The sequence below is a fragment of the Moschus berezovskii genome, chromosome 19, assembly GCF_049115385.1.
Source record: "Moschus berezovskii isolate FMDL1 chromosome 19, NW_MosBer_1.0, whole genome shotgun sequence".
Lineage (NCBI taxonomy): Eukaryota > Metazoa > Chordata > Mammalia > Artiodactyla > Moschidae > Moschus > Moschus berezovskii.
Window position 1 is genome coordinate 67,600,004 of NC_142478.1, and position 18,799 is coordinate 67,618,802.

The 18,799-nt window shown below is 56.7% G+C and overlaps 1 protein-coding gene across 4 annotated transcripts in view; it reads left to right on the top strand.

Moving 5' to 3' along the window:
• TMEM119 (transmembrane protein 119) overlaps positions 1–18,536 on the top strand; it is a 30,991-nt gene extending 12,455 nt beyond the window's left edge. The window contains exons 1-3 of one of the 4 annotated variants that reach the window (XM_088828276.1): positions 5,190–5,300; positions 7,673–7,789; positions 16,418–18,536. In XM_088828276.1, coding sequence (XP_088684402.1) covers positions 16,430–17,290 — 861 coding nt within the window. In that variant the 5' untranslated portion in view covers positions 5,190–5,300; positions 7,673–7,789; positions 16,418–16,429 and the 3' untranslated portion in view covers positions 17,291–18,536. Of the gene's footprint in view, positions 1–5,189; positions 5,301–7,672; positions 7,790–12,148; positions 12,262–16,417 lie in introns of those variants that run through there. The other 3 variants (XM_088828277.1, XM_055405479.2, XM_088828278.1) reach the window with 3 other exon arrangements.
• Positions 18,537–18,799: the final 263 nt, after the last annotated feature.

An 18,799-nucleotide genomic window follows, 5' to 3' on the forward strand; every position in this document is an offset into this window, starting at 1 on the left:
AGGGGGGTGTTGGCTGCAACTCAGAGAGAGGGATGGGTGAAGGCAGGAGGAACACGAAAAGCAACAGGGCCATAGGGGACAGAGTCGGGGATAAACGGAGAACTGCCTGGTTCTGTCCTCCCCTGCCCCCTTTGCCCTTGGACCCCTACAACAGCTGTGATACACAGGAAGGTGTGTTCAAGGAGCTCTGGTGGGGGCGCTGGTGGAGAGGGGTATCCGCCACGGGCGGGGACAGCCAACCCTGGAGACGGCCGGCTCCTAAGAGAGCAACAGGATTTCACTTCCCCTTTATCAGGGATCAGAAAAGTCAGCTGGTGGATTCCATATCACTGGGGTGGGGCCCCACAGGCTGGAGGACTTGGGGGACACTTGAGCAGCTCCTCTGGGACTTTGCTACCGCGTCCGTCTGGGCAGGGAGCAGGTCTCCGGGGGGGCGCCTCTGCTCCCGCGCGTTGGTTTTTCCATCTCTACCGGAAGAGCCCGCGCCTCTGCAGGCCCCCCTTCAAGGTGCAGGATTCGTCCGCAGCGGAGATGGCGAATGCTTGAAGATGCCACCAGGGGGCGCCCACCACCAGCTAGTGGAGCCAAGGGCAGCCTGGCGCTTCGTTTGGTCCAGTCTCGGAGGATGAAGGAAGGATGGAGCCAGGTCCGAGCTCCAAACCCAGTGGGGTGCTGGTATATATTTACCAACTGGCTTCTCAGGTGGATTGGTGCCCAAAGCACGATTTTCAGTGCTTGCCAATTTCTTTGCTGTAAATACTCCCATGGCTGATTTTGAGCAACCAACCATTTATACAGAAGATCAAACAAAAAATGTGAATAATGCCAATGGCGTAAATGTAGGATGTAGTAAGATCATGAGGAAGCAATGAGTTTTAGGTATTGAAGACCTTGATTTTTAACATCAGTTCAACATAATGTAATTTAATTATGTAACAACTGGTTCAAATACTTCTGAAAATTTGACAACTGGATCTGAGATTGATAAAGGCTGGCTCTTGCATCCTAGTGTGTCCTTCCGCTTGTCCAGACCTCCCTTGCCCTTGAACATCACCCCGTGAATTGCCCCATCCATCCACTGAGCACGAACATCTGCTATGTCTCCATGGATCCCCTCATATAACCTATGAAGGAGGAACTAGGATTCTCCCCATTTTACAGAAGAGGAAACTGAGGCTCAGAGAAGTGCAGTCACATGTCCCAGATCGTACATGAGGATCTGAGATTGGAATCTAGGCTTCAGTCAGAAAGCCGCATTCTTAGCACTAAGTCATGCGGTCCTTGAGATCATAGTGGGGTTCTGGGGGAATCCCGTGCCCCAAACTCCCACTCCTGCTGACCTGTCCTGGCATCTGGAAGTCCCCCTCAGTCACCCTTTGTGGCTCCCAGTTGCTGAGAGAAGGCATTGAGACTTGTTGGTTAGTTGCTCAGTCATGTCCAGTTCTTTGCAACCCCACGGACTGCAGCCTGCCAGGCTCTCCTCTGTCCCTGGGATTCTCCAGGCAAAAATACTGGAGTGGGTAGACAACCCCTTCCCCAAGGGATCTTCCTGACCCAGGGATCGAACCTGGGTCTCCTTCATTGCAGGCAGATTCTTTACCGTCTGAGCCACTAGGGAAGCCCCAGGATGACAAAACTGAACCCAGCTTGCAGACAGCAGGCATACAGCAGGCCTGGGATGCAGACAGAGAGAGGTGGCTGCAATAAGGTGCTGGCATTTCCTGAGCACCCAGTCTGCTCCCAGCCCCACGTCAAATGCTTTATCTGCCTGATCGCATGCAGGTTTCACAACAACCCATGAGGCGAGGACAATTATTATCCCACTTCTCTGCTAGGGAAACTGAGGTTCAGAAAGCTGGACCACTGGCTTCAGCAAGTTGCACTGCTGAGAAACCAGACTCCGCTGACTTCAGCTCTGGCAGTAGGGAAGGAAGGAGGGCAGACAGGAAATGGGGCACAGGGGGTGGCATGCTAAATTTACTCTTGTCCCTTTGGAGGAGGGTGCTGCTAGCCCTGCGGGTGCTTCATCCGACAGTCAATCTGGACAAAGGCCCCCCAAACCCTCCTCCATACCCCACCCCCGCCTGCCACTCAGCCAAGTCTTACCTGATGCCTAAGCACAGGATATGTCCTCCATAAACCATCGTTTTTAGGATTATCAAATACAGAAAAATGACTGGAAGGAAGTATACCATATTGTTAAGAGAGATTAGCCACCAAGCGTGGGATTATTAGTGAATTTTATTTGGTTCTTTTGACTTTCCTGTGTTTTCCTAATATTTTTCAATGGGCAGAACAAAATCATAAGTGTTTAGGAAGTCTGGGGGTCCCAGGTCTCCCCAACTGGTGAGTAAAACCATTCATTCTTTAGCTATGAATGCCCACACAGGAAGGCTCTGAGTTGGTGGTCCTGACCCGGGGGCAACTTTGCCCCCCCAGGGGACATGTGGCAATATCTGGAGAGAAGCTGGTTGTCACGATTTGGGGGAGCATTGCTGGCATCTAGTAGGTGGTCAGGGACCCCAGCAAACCTCCCACAGTGCACAGGCCAGTTCCCCGAGGCCAAGAAGGGTCTGGTCCAAATGTCCGTGTTCCTGAGGTAGAGAAATCCTGCTCTTCCCACTTGGCAGCGAGGACCCCTTGGAGTTCCCCTTCTCAAAAGTGTTTGGAAACCCAAACTGTGTGGCCATGAGCTTGATTGCTGAGTGGCTCTTGGTGGCTGGAAGCCTGTAGCCATAATTACTCAGGCTTTTGCCCCCTAGGATCCCACAGAGCCAGCGCCCCATGCCTAAGCCTGGCAAAATAAGGATGCTGTTGCTGAACCTGGCAGGGGGGCAGCCTAGGAGCTGCTTTTCCGAGGAAAGGAGCAGAAAGGAACGGGCCCAGGGCAGGGGACAGGAGCACCAGGGGGTGACGATGCGGCCCTTTCCTGGCACACGAGCCCCGCGAGGGGGGAAGCACGGTCCCCTCCTGCCTCAGCACTGCTTCCGGGCTGCCCCTCCCTTGGGGCAGTCCTTCCGAGAGACCGATTGTTCTACTTTGTGTCTGGCCTCCAGACCCCTCCGGCCTTTAAGGGATTTCCCCAGAGCTTCAGTGGCCCCCTCAGCAAATCACTGGCTATAGATGAATCTGTAGGACGGTAGGGTCCCTTAATCCCGCCAGCAGCCGAAGCTTCTGGAAGCCAACCTCTGCCTGTTTGGACCCCCATCTCACCTACTGACAGACATGTTGGCTGGATGAGGGCAGGAAAGCTGTCCTCTCTCACTGTCACTTGGCTCTTGGCCGGCTCTTTCTTTCTCGCACTCTCCTGCCCCAGGTCCTTTGCACCTGCTGCTCCTTTGCCCAGTGCCCTCTTCCAGAGGTCTGCGGGACCAGCATCGTCTCCTCCTTTATGTCTCAGCGTGAATGTCGCCTCTTCAGAGGGGCCTTCTCTGCGGCCCTGCCCCCACTTTGGCTTTAGGCCAACCCCCTACCCCCCTTCAGGGTGCTGCTGCTCGTGCTCAGCCGTGTCCAACTCTCTGTGACCCCAGGGACTGTAGCCCACCAGGGTTCTCTGTCCTTGGGATTCTTCAGGCGAGAATACTGGAGTGGTAGCCATGCCCTTCTCCAGGGGATCTTCCTGACCCAGGGACCGAATTGCCTCGTTCACGTCTCTTGCATTGGCAGGCAGCGGTCTTTACCGCTCGGACCTCCTGGGAAGCCAGATGACCATGTGGATGTATGGACTTTTGCTGTGTGAGGGCGGGGCCTCTGTCCCTCACACTGACTCTATCACTGCGCAGTGCCTGGCCGTCTGCAGGGGTTCAGAAGACGTTTACTGCATTGACAAACGGGCAAGGGAGTTTGGCAAGGAGGTAAAGATGCAGGGACAGCTGCGGGACTGGCAAAAATCTAAGCACCAGAGGCAGAAATCAAAAGAGCCTTAGGTTTAAGGCTTAGGGTCAGGCTTGGGTTTCAATCCCTGCTCCGCTGCTTATTTCTGGATGTTGGGCAAGGCTAACCTCTGCGAGCCTCAACTTCCATACCTGTGAAATAGGGAGAAAAGTCCTTGCTACTCATAGAGCTGTGACATGGCTGGCACACTTCAGATGACCAACTAGGGCCCCCGTTAGAGAGACAGTCCATGGCTGTGGGGGCAGGCATGGACCCTCTGAGGGGCACTGTGGGGCCTCCACATCCCCCCATGCCTGGAAGTCCAGCCCTCCTGTGGTTTGGGGAGCAAGCCCCCGCCCTGCTGAGCGCGCCGTCTTTTGGCCTAAAATTAGCTCACAAATTCCATGGCTGCCTGGTCGCTGCTTCCAACCAACAATTCAAACCAGATGTTTCCAGCTGTTGGGGCCCTACCCCCCTGGCCAGTGCCTGCGTGTGCCCCGGGGAGGTCGGACTCTACCCAGAGGAGATGGATTGGAGCATGCACTCGGGGGCCCTGGCTGTGGGGCGGGCAGGAGCGGGGGCCAGCCTGGGCCTGTGGGCTCACCCCTCTAAGGATGGGGGCCCCCTCACCAGCTGACCTGCCAGAGAATGGGGGCTGGGATGGGTAACCGCTCTGCTTTTTTCCATTCAGGAACCTTGTGGAGCGCCTGCTGTATGCCAAGCGTCTGTATTTGCTTCTGTCCAGATACTGTGAGAAAGAGTCTCAGTCTGAGGTGCCACTTGCGTTGCTATTATTAGCGTATGTATTTAGTGCCAGGTGGAGCTACTGGTAATCCTCCTGCCAATGCAGGAAATTTAAGAGACGCAGGTTCGATCCCTGAGTTGGGAAGATCCTCTGGAGGAGGGCAGGGCAACCCACTCCAATATTCTTGCCCGGAGAATCCCATGGGCCGAGAAGCCCGGCAGGCTACAGTTCATAGGGTCGCACAGAGTTGGACACGACCGAAATGACTTAGCATGCACGCATGCACCAAGCTTATAAGGGCTTCCCTGGTGTCTCCTTCCACCTGCCAATGCAGGAGATCCAGGCTCGATCCTACAGTTGGGAAGATGTCCTGGAGAAGGAAATGGCAACCTGCTTCATCATTCTTACCTGGAAAATCCCATGGACAGACGAGCCTGGTGGGCTTTGGTCCTTGGAGTCACAAAGGAGTTGGATACGACTTAGCGACTAACCAACAACAGTGACAAATAACCAAGGCTCATTGCACTCTCACAAGGGCCAGGAAAATGTTACTATTACTCCCGTTTTACAGATGAGGGAACCAAGGTCCAGCGTGGTGGAGGAACTTAGCCCCAGGTCACTCAGCGCTGAAGTAGCAGAACCCAGAGGCCCCTGAAGGGTAGGGGGTCTCAGCTCAACCTGGGTGAGTTTTCCCTCCTTGCTGTCACCCCCACGGGGCCCTTTCCCTCCTGGTGGATGGATCTGGGGGTTGTGGAAGACCCTCTCCGTGAGGCTGTGCCTGGGCTCGGGTGCAGAAGGTGGCTCACAGCAGCTGCCAGGAGAGAAGGTTCATTAGGAGACCCGGGAGACAAGTGTCGGGTCCCAGCTGAGTCAGAAGCCAGTGGCTGGGGGAAGCGCTGTGGGGATCTGCATGGGCTTCACGGGGGCCTTCCATGGAGCCCCAGAGGTGGGACCCAGAGCCCTTTCTGAGGGTCCTCAAGAGAAAAGGGAAGTCTGTGCATGCATGCGTGTGCACATGCGCGTGTGCGTGCGCGTGCGTGTGTGTGTGCGTGCGCGTGCGTGTGTGTGTGTGGCATCGCGCGTAGAGGACAGCGGCTCGATGCAGGGAGAAGAGGGCTTCACGCACGTGGGGGACCGTGGTTGGCGTTCACGCGTACTAAGAGCCAAAGCCCTCTGCAAATGCGCACAGAGACCTGGCAAGATCTGGCCCCAGTGCCCTCTGACCGCACTTCCTCCCGCCCTTCCCCTCACTCCCTCGGCTCCAGCTTCGCCGGACACTTTTCTTTTCCACACCCTGAAAACGCCAGGCAAGGACTTCCCTAGGGGTCCAGCCTCTGAGACTCCGCACTCTCAGTGCAGGGGGCCTGGGTTCCATCCCTGGTCAGGGAGCTAGATCCTACATGCTGCAATGAAAGCTCCTGCATGCTGCAAGGAAGATTGAAGATCCTGGGTGCCTCACCCAAGACCCAATGCAGCCAAAAAGAAAGAAAGAAAAGATTCTCTATGATATCTCTTGCAAGCCTCTCACTGACTAGAGATAAAAAACAAAAGCCCGGCACCCCCTCCCTCAGGACCTTCGCGCTTGTCTTGCCTCTGCCTGGACCACTCTTTCTCTGATCACCTCCCTGACTCACACTGCCACGTCCTTCAGGTCTTTGCTTGAGCATCACCGTTCCCCTGCTGTCTTCCTCAGTACCCCTTATCACCATCTGTCATTCTGTATGTCATTACTAAGCTATCTTCTTTTTTGGCTGTGCTGGGCAGCATGTTCGATCTTAGTTTCCTGACCAGGAATGGAACCTCTGCCCTGGCGCCCCCGAAATGGAAGTGCAAGTGTCTTAACCACTGGACCACCAGAGAAGTCCCAACGTTATCTTTTCATGTATTTATTTGGCTGTTGTTAGTTGCGGCACTCAGGTTCTTTGTTGCGATCTTTCACTGAGGCTCAGAGAGTCTTAAGGGCACATGGGATCACAGTTTCCCAGTCAGGGATCGGACCTGCATCCCCTGAATTTCAAGGTGGATTCTCAACCATTGGACCACCAAGGAAGAAGTCCCAAAGTTATCTTTTGAATGGTCTCCCGCTCCCCCCGGAAGGCGCGCTCCCCAAGGACAGAGACTTCTCATCTGTGACGTTCCCTGCTGTAGCCCCAGTGGCGGAAAGCGTCCGGCACACGGCATGTGCTAAATTAGGATGGAGCGAGAAGAGAACAGAAGGGAGAAATGGAGGGATGGGGAAGAGGAGAGGGAGGAGGCAGGGGAGAGGAGGAAAGAAGGGAGAGGGAAGACGGACAGACGGCCTTGGTGTAAAGGGAGGGGTCGCAGAGCAGGAGACACGCAGGATGATGCACTGTTTGGGTGCCTTAGGGCCCTGAAGTCCAGCTCCGAGCCTTCCCCACTTTGCCCCTCTGCTCAAAGACGGGCAGCACCCCTCTCCCCCCACCCCGCCCTCCGATTTCCAACAGTGCTGCAAAGGCGGTTCAGGAGCGCTGTCTCAATTCCTCTTCCTGATGGAGGGTGGCGGGGGCAGCGGGGGCTCCTGCAGAACGGCCTGCCGGAGGGCACCTCACCGAGGGCACCCCGTGGGCACCTGGCAGAGCGGGAGAGCCAGGCCAGGTCTGCAGCCAGGGGTGCGCGTCTACACCCCTACCCTCTGACATGTAGGCTCCCATGTGGGCTGCACGGAGCTGCTGCTTGCACCGGGCCTGGGGAATGTAAATGTTTACAAGGCTGTGTGCAGCTGGCCAGGTCACCAGGGACACAGGAAGCCAGAGATCCTACCGGCTCTGGTGCCCCCACCCCACCAAAAAGAAAAATGAGAGGGAGGCAGGGCTCTTAATTTTTAAAGACGACTTTGAGTCATAAACGTAAAGCATAACCATCTGAAGTGTGAAGCTTGATTTTCCCATACACACATCACCGCCACCCAGACACTGTCCGGCTCCAGCCCCAGAAGTTTCTTTGTGTCTCTTTCTAGTCAATACCTCCCCACCCCACCAAGGGTAACTGCCTTCTTTTTTTTTTTTAAACGAATGTATATCTTTATTTATTCAGCTGTACCAGGTCTGAGTGGTGGCGTGTGGGATCTAGTTCCCTGACCAGGGATCGAACTCTGGACCCCTGCATTGTGACTGTGGAGTCTGAGCCACTGGACCACCAGGGAAGTCCTGGGTAACTGCTCTTCTGACTTCTGTCTCCATAGCCTGGTTTAGCCTTTGTTCTCGAACTTGTAAATGGAATCACCCAATCCGTGTTCTGTTGAGTCCACTTCTCTTGCTTGGTGTGTCTATGAGATTCGTCCAAACCGTCTGCCTCCCACCTCGTCCTCCCACTGGGGAGAAGCGTCTCTGCATGGACCAGTCTGTGCATCCAGTGTCCTGTTGGTGGATATCTGGGCAGTTGCCAGGTTTTTTTTTTTGGCTTTTATGGATAAAGCGACATTCTTGTCTGCGTGTGAATGTGTGTTGTCATTTCTCCTGGGGAAATACCCAGAGAAGAGCTCGCTGGGTCATTGAGAAGCATATCTTTAACTTGATAAAACCCACCAGACTGTTTTCCAAAGTGGCTATGGTATTTTTCTTCCCCACCGTGGTGGTTGGTTGTTTGCTGGAGTGGGAAATTCACTTAGAATCACACAGCGAAAAGAGTTCAGAGGAAATTTGGCTGACTCTTCCTGGTGTGGGAAGGGAAACTGAGGCTTGGCTCACACAGTAGTGCATGTGGGAGGGGCAGAGCTGGGAGTGAAGAAGGCAGGTCTTTCGGTTTCTAAGTTTGAATGACTCCTGGGCAAGAACCAATTCAGCATCCCCTCTGGTTTCCCTATAAGACGCTTGGTGCCCAGCCCTTTTCCACTGCAGGGCTTTTGCACTTGCTATTGGCTTTCTTGTCTCTGGAAGCTGTTCCTCCTGCTCTTTGAGTGACTGGTTCCTCTTATCTGCAGATGTCAGTGCTGACACCTCTTCCAGGAAGCCAGCCCTGACCACAGTCACTAGAATAGATGACCAAACACCTGCCACCACCCCTTTCCAAGCTACTTCCTGTCTCCTCGGCCTTTTATCTCCTTGATAGCATTTTGCAGTGTTAGGGCATCTTCTTGAATTGCCACTTGACTTGCTCCTCAACTGATTCCCCTGAGAGGAGCTCCTTGAAGCATAGCAATACTATGTCAGTGAATCCCCTCTCTGGGCCTCAGTTTTCCCATCTGTAACACGGGCAGGTTGGACGAGAGTCTTTCAGCCAGTGGAGAGAATTTACTGAGCACCTACTGTGTTCTAGGCACTGGTGCCAGGGATATGGTGACAGAAAAAGCCCTCATTCTGGACCAGAGAAGCTGACAGTCTAGAGACACATAGAAACAAGTCCTTACAGGGCACCAGGGGTGCAAGAACATAGAAGGAGCTGCTCATCTCCCTCCCCAGAGGCTGGGGTTCAGGGAGGGCTTCCTGGAGGTGGTGATAACAGAGATGCAAGATATGCAGGTGGGTCAGACCAGGGGGCACATGGAGGACAGTGCTTCAGGAGGAAGGAACAGCCGGAGGGAAGTCGTTTGAGCATCTGTCTCATTCACAGTTCTCTCCAGGCCCCAGGCAGCTCCTGGCTCACAGAGACACTCAGTAAAGAGCTGTGGAATAAGTGAACGTCTCTAGTTTACAGGTGGGGAAACTGAGGCATGGGGAGGTTTCACAGCGTACCTCGGCCCTGGCCACTCCACCTCCTTGGAGCCACCCACCAGGGGCCACTCCACGGGTGTCCGTTTGCAGGCCAGGTCCGTGCTGTGATGGGGCCGCAGCCCAGGTCTCTCCAGCCACATGAAAAATCTTGTGATATTTTTGCCCAGAAGGCAGGCCCCGGTGGCTCTGGAGGCTGTGTAATTAGAAGTGGCTCTGAGCCCACGAGAGGCTGGAGCTGGGGGCTGCGGTGGGCCAAGCAGCTCGCCCAGGCTCAGCTGGGGGCGCTCTGGCGGAGACCGAGCCTGGGCGGGGTTCCGCCCCTCCCCTCCTCCCTGCCTCCTCAGTCCCCATTGTTCAGCGGGGTGGGGGGGGCACAGCTGCTAACTGCAGGCTAGGCGCAGGGTGGGGGCTCTGAATTGCTCCGAGGCTGGGCAGAGGCCCCGGTGCTCTGTTTCTGAAATTGTGGGTTGCAAGCGAGAGGCCTGGTCCCCTCCAAGCCACAGGCCTGCCTGCCCCCCGACCCTTGGAGCCATGCGTGGTGCTGTGGGCCGTGGGATCACCCGGGCCAGGCCCCACCACGGGTCCTGGAGCTGGAGAATGTGGACCGTGAGTCCCTCAGGATGGATGAGGAGTGGCTAGATCCTAGCAATGTGAGAGTGGAGGGCAGAGTGGTCACTGACATGGTCACAAGCATGTATTGAGCACCTACTGTGTTCCAGGAACCACCCTAGATGCTGCAGTTAGAGCCACGCACAAAACAGGCAGAGTTCCTGGTCCGTCTGCAGGCCTAGTTCATGGACTCTTGCCTGATGATGATCAGGAACTGCTCTGAAGGTGCTGGCTTCCTGTCTACCCCAGGGCCTTTGCACATGCTGCCCTCTTGCATTCTTGCCTTCCTAAATACCTCCACCAGTAGCTCTACTTCCACCTCCTTATGGAGGCCCCCATGAGCCCCAGGACCAGACTAATGGCCCCAGATTGGCCTCTCACAGCCTTGGAAATGCCCCATTCCAACTCAGTCCAGTTTGCAGTTAGGTATTCATTTATTTGTTTACTTGCTTATTGCAAGTCTCCTCTCTCTGAGCCTGTGCCTGCTCATTACTGTCTTCCAGGGCCTGACAGTGGCTGGCTATAAACTCAATGCTCAAGAAATATTCGTAGACCAAATACAATTTAGAATATCACAGCGTTGGAACTTCAGAGCTGGCAGGCTTGTAGTGGGCATCGAGAACAACCCACATTTAGCTGCAGCCCAGAGAGGGACAGAGATTTGCCCAGCCACTCACAGCTGATGAGTGAGCTGGGGCTGGAACTCAGGAATCTTTTTTCCTCCCATTGGTGACTGACGTTTTTGTTATTCTGTCCTCAGATTGTGGGTCGGGATGTTTGGCTTAAGGGGTGTGTGTGTGTGTGTGTGTGTGTGTGAGAGAGAGAGAGAGAGAGACAGATGGTCTGATAGCTGTCTAATGGGTCACTGGCCTGGTAATTTCCCTGGTTTTATTTTCTAAACAGGGCTCCTCTTTGGGGAGGCGAGTTGGGGCTGCTGGGACCATCAAAGGGAACAGCAACAATCTAGGGCCCTGGTTCCTAAAGGGTGGGCATGAATCTGTTGACTCTTGTGCTCCCCGCGCTCCAAACCTTCGCTGGCTCCCTGTCGCCCCTGATGAATGCTGTTCTGAGCCTTGAGCCCCGCTCTTCCCTCGCCCTCCTCGTTCGCGCCTCCCTTTCATCCACTTCGTGCTCCAGCAGTTTCATCACAGCCCCTTGTCCAGGCGCGGCATTCCCAGCCACCTGCCTTCATCCACGCTGGTCTTTCCTCCTGGAATGACCTTCCTGGGTCTCTGCTCACTCACAGTCGCAACCTCTAGGACAACTCCCCTCCTCTTTCAGTGGACCTCTCTCTGTCCTGGGGTTCCCTGAGCTCTCGGCTTCTCTCCCGCCATGGACCCATTAACGTCTGTGTGCTTCTGCTTGGACGTCCGCGAGCTTCTTGAAGGCTGGGCTGTGTCTGCTTCCCCTCTGAAAGCTGCTTAGCACGGGGTCTGGTGCACATAGGTGTTCAATAAGCACTGATGGACGAATGAATGCGTGAGCGCAGGGATGAACGAATGCCAAGGACTGCTGCCTCACTGGGCCCCTCAGGTCAGCCAGGGGACCTGGCTGCAGTGCCCACAGCTGCCTTATCTCAGCTCCCTGGCAGAGCCTCTTGAATGCACCCTGCCTCACCTTCTCAGTCTGTGAAGTGGGGCCATGACCACTGCGCTAGCCCTTTCATTTTGGGGTATCGCGAGGCCGTGGATCTTAGGATGTTAGAGGGAACCCACAGAGCTTCCCGCCCACCCCTGTAAATGGGGAAACGGAGGCCTGCGGAGGAAAAGGCTCTGACTTCGGGTGTCTGAATTCCCTCCCTGCCTCAGGCCTGACCCTCCACGAATCCTTTAAGCACAACCCAGCTCCCACTCTGCACCCTGAGCTTTGGAAAACCTGAGTCACAGCTGGAACCAAGCACAGGGAATTTTCCTCCTCACCTCCAGGGGCCTCGGAGCCTCCCTGACCTCGTCTCCTTGGGCAGGGGAGGCAGGATCCCAGGGGTGCTAGGCTGGACGGCCCTGCCGTGTGTGTCTGTCGGCCTCAGTCTGCCCTGGGGACCTGCGGTCAGGGAGGAAATGCCGCATCTGGTGTCCCGGCACGCCGTGGAGGGGCATCCGTGGAGGAGGGGGTGTCCGCGAGTGTGAGCGGGGAGGGGGACTGTGTGTGGCCGGGCCTGGCCCCGCCCCTCCCCTTGTCCCCACCCCAAACCCACTTAATGAAGTCAAGCTGGACGGAGGGAGGGAGCGAGGGAGGGAGGAGGCGGGGAGGGCCGGGAGGGCCGGGAGGGCGGGAGGCAGCCCAGAGCCGCGGCCACCGGGCACCGCCACGGACTCTGGCTTGCTCTGCTCCACCTGGTGGGACACCCTGTGTGCAGAGGACCTGGTGAGTCCTGGGGCCCCCTCCTCTCTTGGGGGGCCCTGGGGTGTCTTGGAGTTTAGGGGGCCGGCGTGAGTGCTTTAGGGGCTTCTCTAAGTACGTGTGAGCCTTGAGTGTGTGTCGGATGCTGTGTGCGTGTGTGACCTGCCTTAACAGTACGGGTGGCCAGCTGTGTGTGCAGCTGGGATGATGCGTCCTGAGCACAGCGCTGTGTTGGCCAGAGAGGGGCGTGTGTGTGCAGCTGGGGCCTTGCTGTCGGGGATGTGTTGGAAAGTGGGCGCCAGGGTGGGTGTTCCCGAGGTCCGCAGGAAGGTGGCATGTACGAGGGTGTCCCATCTGTGGGGATCCCCGGCAGGTCGGGGGTACACGTATGCACGTGCTGTGTGTGTCCGTGTGTGCCTGGGCTGGGGGTCCGGGTAGCCGTCTGGGGTGTTGGGACGCTGTGCATCTGTGTCTTTTGTGTCTGTGTTGTGTGTCTGTGTGTTGTGTGTATATGTGTGGGTTTCAAGACTTCAGGGAAAGACTCCCGTCCTTCCCCAGGCCTCCCCTCCAAGGGCCCCAGGTCCCTGTCCTCGGCTGCCCTGGAGCAGGGGGTTCAGAGCTTCAGCCAGAACCCCTCCCCCCAAGGCCACTAATTGAAGCCAGGTTTCTGTGGGCTCCCCTCCCCCTCTGGCTACCAGTCCCTGAATGGGGGCAGGGCAGCCCCTGGCCCCTCAGCCTCAGGTCTTGGCAGGGTACCTTGGCCTGAGGGATGGATTTGAAGTATCTGCCTACTCCTGACCTCAAGTGGGGGCATCACATTTGAAAACAATGAACTCTAAGTGAGACGGGCTCTGAAGCGGGGCCCTGCTCCCAGCTTAGAGTCCTGGATCATCACGTGGCACTGCTAACTGACATCTCTGCTGTGCCAGTCACCGCTATTTCTTGTCCTAACAATAGTCCATGGAGGTGGCCTTATCCCCATCGTACAGATATGGAAACTGAGGCTCAGAGAGGTGCCATGCCTGACCTCAGGACACACAGCTGGGAAATGACCTCCACCCGGGTGTTCAGAGCCGCATCTCCAGTCAGGCTCTGTCCTGACCGACTGTGTGACCCTGGGCAGGCCTTTCCCAGTGTCGGGCCTGGGTTTCCTCCTGGATGAAATGAGAAGGGTTGGCCTGACCCCACCTCCTCATGGCCCGTGAATTTCTGCGTCCTGGAAAAAAAAATGAGGAGCAGGGAGGAGCTGGGGGCAGCTGATGGGCAGGACAATCATGTCAGAGCGGCCCAGGTCAGCGCGTCCATTCTACAGACTGGAAACTGAGGCCCAGAGAGGTCAGAGGGCCTGTCCAGCAGGGTCACACAGCCATCTCCTGTGAAGCCCCGCTGGCTCCCTGCACTTGGCCTGAACATTTCCCAGGGAGCCCCAGGGAGAGGGGTTGTGGGGCTGTATGAATGGACCTGGAGAGTCAGGGTCTCAGTCTTTAAGAGCCAGAAGTAGTTTGTGTGGCCTCTTTCTGTATCCTTTGCCCCAGCCCCCAAGGCTCTTGGGGAAAGGAACACTTTACTCTGACTCATTGCTGTGCATGTGTGCATGCGTGCATGTGTGTGTCTGGTCCTGGATTCCTTGTTGGCTACAGCTTGGGGAGATTTCACTCAATGAGGTATTAATTCAAATTTGGTCTTTCCTGGAGGATGGGGGGAAAGAGTGAGCACATTTACTCGTCAGGCGAGGATAATCATCATTTGTCCACTGGGGATTGGGAGAGTGCCGGCTGGTCTTGGATCTCTGCTGGGGTAGAAATTCGGCTGCTTCTGAATTCCATCTCCTCCCCGCCCCCCGCCCCCCCCCCACCGGGGAGCAGCAGCTCCGTACCAGGCACTTTCTGAGCTTGTGGTCTCATCCTATCCTAACAGCTCCGAGAAGCAGGCCCTGTGCTCACCTCCTTGCCCCGCCCCCAGTTTACAATTGGGGAAAGTGAGGCCCAGAGGAGCTGGGCAGCAGAGCCAGACCCAGATGGAACCAGGATTCTGATCCCGGCCTAACTGGCCTCCTCAGTCCGGTGCCTGCAGAGCTTCAGGGCGGAACCTTGACGGCTGCCTCCCCAGGGAAGACCCCTGGTCTTCAGGCCCCACCCGGCCGGCAGTCCAGGGTGAGAAGTTTCAGCTGCCGCCAGGAGGTCATTCCAGGGCTTGACTCGAGGCGGCAGGCAGGGAGGTGACTGGCGAGAGAGGGGCAAAACCGCCAAAGATCAAGGCTGTCTGTAGGAACCTAGGCTAACAAGTACCAGGGGAAGGCTCCTGAAGTTCATGGAACTGCTCAAATCCTGGTCCCAGCTGACAAGTGATGTCAACCAGGGAGTGTGAGCCCATTCCTGGGTCAGCCGGGGGCACATCGGAGTGTGAGTGTGTGTGAGTGAGTGAAAGTGTGGATTCTCAGAATCACAAAGAAAGAAGGTTCAAATCCAAGCTCTAACACTTAGCACCTGTGTGACCTTGGGCGGGTCACTGTCTGTCTCTGGACCTCCAATTCCTCATTTGAAAAATGGAGACGATACTAGTGTTCTGGGCTTCTTTGGAATTGCACCCACAAAAGGGGCTCAGATGAGCAACCGGTGGTAAAAGTATGTGGGGACCTACTCATTTAAAATGAACCTCTTGACTTCCCTGATGGTCCAGTGGTTAAGACTCTTGCTTCCAATGCAGGTTCGTTCGAACCTTGATCAGGGAACTGGGATCCCATATGCCATGGAGCCCCCCCACAATTTTTTTTTAAAAAAGCCTCTGGGTGAGTGTTGCCTTGTCTGATGTCCTGGGAATTTCTTTTGTATTTTTCTATCTGAGCCAGTTTGTCTACATTAATGTTATATTGGGAGGTACCAGGTCACTTGGAACAAACTAGTCAATGGCCCCATGTCATTCCTACATCACCTCCTGAATCCCCAAGTCACCATGAGTTGGTACCATCACCTGCTTTGCAGAGTGGGGCCTGAGACCTGGGCTCTCATGGGGACCTGCTGCAAGATGTTGGGCACCTGACTCCTTCAGCCCAGGAACTTGCTGTGTGGCCTGAGGCCAGCCCCTTGCCACAGTCAGGGGCGTGTGAGGCTTTCCCATCCTGGCACTTGCAGTCTCATCCAGCATCAGGGTCCTGGGCCCTCTGCTGGGCCAGGCAGGGGCTCTTAGGGGGCGGCCTGGGGGGCATAGAAGGGGTCCCTGGGTTTGTCTGAGAGGCCAGGCCAACTCACACCAGCTGGGACAGTTAATGCTTAGAAGCCAGGCTCCTCCGTAAAGCTGGGCCATAAGGAATTTATTAGTCATCCGGGCTGTCTGGGCCAGGGAGGAGGGTCTGGGGGTTCACATCGGGAGCAGCCTTCCCACGGGGGAGGGAGGTGTGGAGTTCATCTGGATTCCATTTGGTGGCGGCCACAGGACTTGGGCTCCAGCTTTGTTTCAGGCACAAGAGTTCCCCCGGGGGGCCTTGAGGTGGGGGTTAGCCGTGGGGCACATGCTCACTCAGGCCCCTGCCAAGCTCAGAATCTGGATGCTTCAAAACTTATGAATCTTCTGGTGACAGGACCGCAGATAGGCCAGGGACAGTGGGGAGGGCTTCCTGGAGGAGGGGGTCAGCTTGCTCAGTTACTCATTGAGCCCTCCCTCGGTGCCTGCATCCAAACTCTGGCTCTTCCTTAGCAAGTCACTTAATCCCTCTGAGCCCCAATTTCCTCTCCTGGAAAATGGGGAGAATGTAGACTACCCCCATCAGGTAGTTCCCAGGAGTCGAGAGAAATTTCATCTAAGAAAAGTGAAATAGGGCCTGGCACACGGCAAACAATGAAAGAGTAAGTTCTTCTTACTCGTTGAGCCAAGTCCATCAAGATGCATTTATTGGTTGCTTATTGTGGGGTCCAGGACCCAGGTATAATGCAAAACCCTGAAGTTGCCGAGATGAGTAAGATTCAGCCTGTGCCCTCCAGAAGCTCAGAGTGAAATGAGTCATTGGGGGCGGGGGAGAACCGACGTGAACCCCGGGATGGGGTCCATCGCACAGTGGGAAGGCTCAGGCCCAGGGAAGGGAAGAGATTTGCTAGAAGAGGTTCTGTGTCCCCTGGATCTTCCTGGGGTCCCCTGAGGCCTTGGGGTCCTACCCTGACGTCTCTCCTGCCTCCCTTCCCCACAGGTCCCCGGCAACATGGTTTCCGCAGCGGCGCCCAGCCTTGCCGTAGCTCTGCTGCTGCTGCGGGTCCTGCCCATGGCGTCCTACTCCGTGTCCCTGCAGGCCGGCTTCCTGGAGGACACAGGGGGCAGCGGGGAGGCCGAGGGCTCGTCGGCCTCCTCCCCGAGCCTCCCGCCGCCCCAGACCCCGGCCCTCAGCCCCACGTCTGTGGGGCCCGAACCCACGCCCCTGGCGGGCCCTAAGCCCCCCACCAACTTCCTGGACGGCATCGTGGATTTCTTCCGCCAGTACGTGATGCTCATCGCCGTGGTGGGCTCCCTGGCCTTCCTGCTGATGTTTATCATCTGCGCGGCTCTCATCACCCGCCAGAAGCACAAGGCCTCGGCCTACTACCCCTCGTCCTTCCCCAAGAAGAAGTACGTAGACCAGCGCGACCGCGCGGGCGGCCCCCGGGCCTTCAGCGAGGTCCCCGACCGGGCTCCCGACGGCCGGCCCGAGGAGACCCTGGATTCCTCCCAGCAGCTCCAGGCTCACATCCTCGCCGCCACCCAGAACCTCAAGTCTCCCTCCAGGGCCGCCCCAAGCAGTGGAGATCTAGCCAGGGCACCAGACGGCAGGTCAGAGCAAGAGGATAAAGGCCCCGGGGAGGCGGGCCTGGAAGCCCAGGGGCCTGCGCTTCCGGCGGAGAAACCCGAGGGGGCTCCTTCGCCAGAGGAGCCCTGCTCAGTGGAGGCAGATGCAACTTCAGGCGCCGCAGCAGCTGCTGAAGGTCAAGGAGAGCCAGACGTGGCTCCCGTACTCACCCAGGAAGCCGGGGGCCCAGCTGGTCCCCCCGAAGACCCCTGTGCTTGCGGTAGTGTCCTCCCCAGCATCTAACTACTCCCTCTCGAACTGCGGACCCTGACTGTCGGACCCCTAGCGGTCACCTCCTTGGGCATAGAAGGCCCTTGGTCCCTACCATGCTCTGACCACCCCGCTTCCTCGGCCACTCCCCGCTGCAGATGCCAGCATGTCTGACCCTGCTCCAGTGGGTGGGGATGCTGGCCTCTGTCCCACCTCAGGAATCTCACCGACTTCGAGAACATCTGTCCCCGCAGCCCCAAGGGGCTCATCCGAAAGGCAGAGCGCCTCCGGAGGATGGGGCCGGGCGGGGTGTGGGGTGTCCCCGTCACAGACACGTCTGCTGGGAAACGGAAGTCTCAGGTTCCTTGTGACAGTGCTGACGCCGCTGCTTTCCATCGAGGCAGGAAAGAGAAACAGAATAACTAGACGTTTTAGAAGAGGTTGAATGAATGGGGAGACGCACAGGGGCCTGCAGGTACCACAGAAGATCCATCAAGAGGTTTCTGTGAGGGGCCTCTGCACGCAGCACCAGCATTTCCCAAACTGGCTTCCCTGGAAGAAGGACTTTGAGGTCCAATGAACGAGTCGAGGAAACATTGCTTCTCTGCTCTGCGCACCGCCTCTCCCCTGACCCCCCCAGCGGAAGTCCTCCAAGGCTCTGACAAGTCCTGCAGTAAAGGCGCCCATGGAATCCGGTTTTGCTTAGCCTTCCCCAAACTGCTTTTGACCGTGGAGTACTTTTGTTTTTGTTTTACAACTACAGAGTAAAATCCTGCAGAGAACACTCTGGAAGTTACTGCTCTAAATGTTCCACGGGGTTCCCCCTCCCCAGTTTCTGGATGGTCCAGGGTGAGGGTGGTGGGGTTTGGGGTCTCAGCCTCTCATCCTGCTACTTACTGCTGTGGGGATGGGGCAAATGAAGTTCATCTTTCTTGCCAGGGACTCCAAGCGACCTCAAAGCTGGCTAGGAGGTGCTGTGTATGAAGGGACCCCATTCTAGGAGGGGTCTGAAGGTATGGGGAAGGGTTTCTGACACCCAGGCTGGAAGCGGGGGTCCATGGCCCCCACCCTTCACACACACACACACACACACACATGCCTGGCAGCCTGTGCTCACAGCATTCTTTAGTCTTCAACAAGGAAGCCTGAGCTTTGCCCAGGATTTGGGGAGGCCCTGTGAGGGGCTTCTCTTCTCCATCCCTCCGTCCAGGCTCCCCCACCTCTGCACAGCTGTCCAGGTGCTGGAACATAATAAACCAGCACAATAAACCTTTACTGAGGCCTGAGCATCCTGGTTTTCTGGGGGTGGGGAGAAGGAGTCTGCTGGGAGGTTGGGGGGCATTTCCTCTGGGCTGTTCTGTGGGGGTGGGGCAACTTTCAGGGGGGTGGGACACATCAACCTGGCCTCTGGGGCTGGATGGGTGTGAGAAATGGAGGGAGGGATGGATGCCCCATGGGAACAGGGGCGAGTTTGTGCCCCAGAAGCCCTGGGCTCATGGCCACCGAGGCAGTGTCCATGCGTGCCTCTGCTGCTTATGGTGT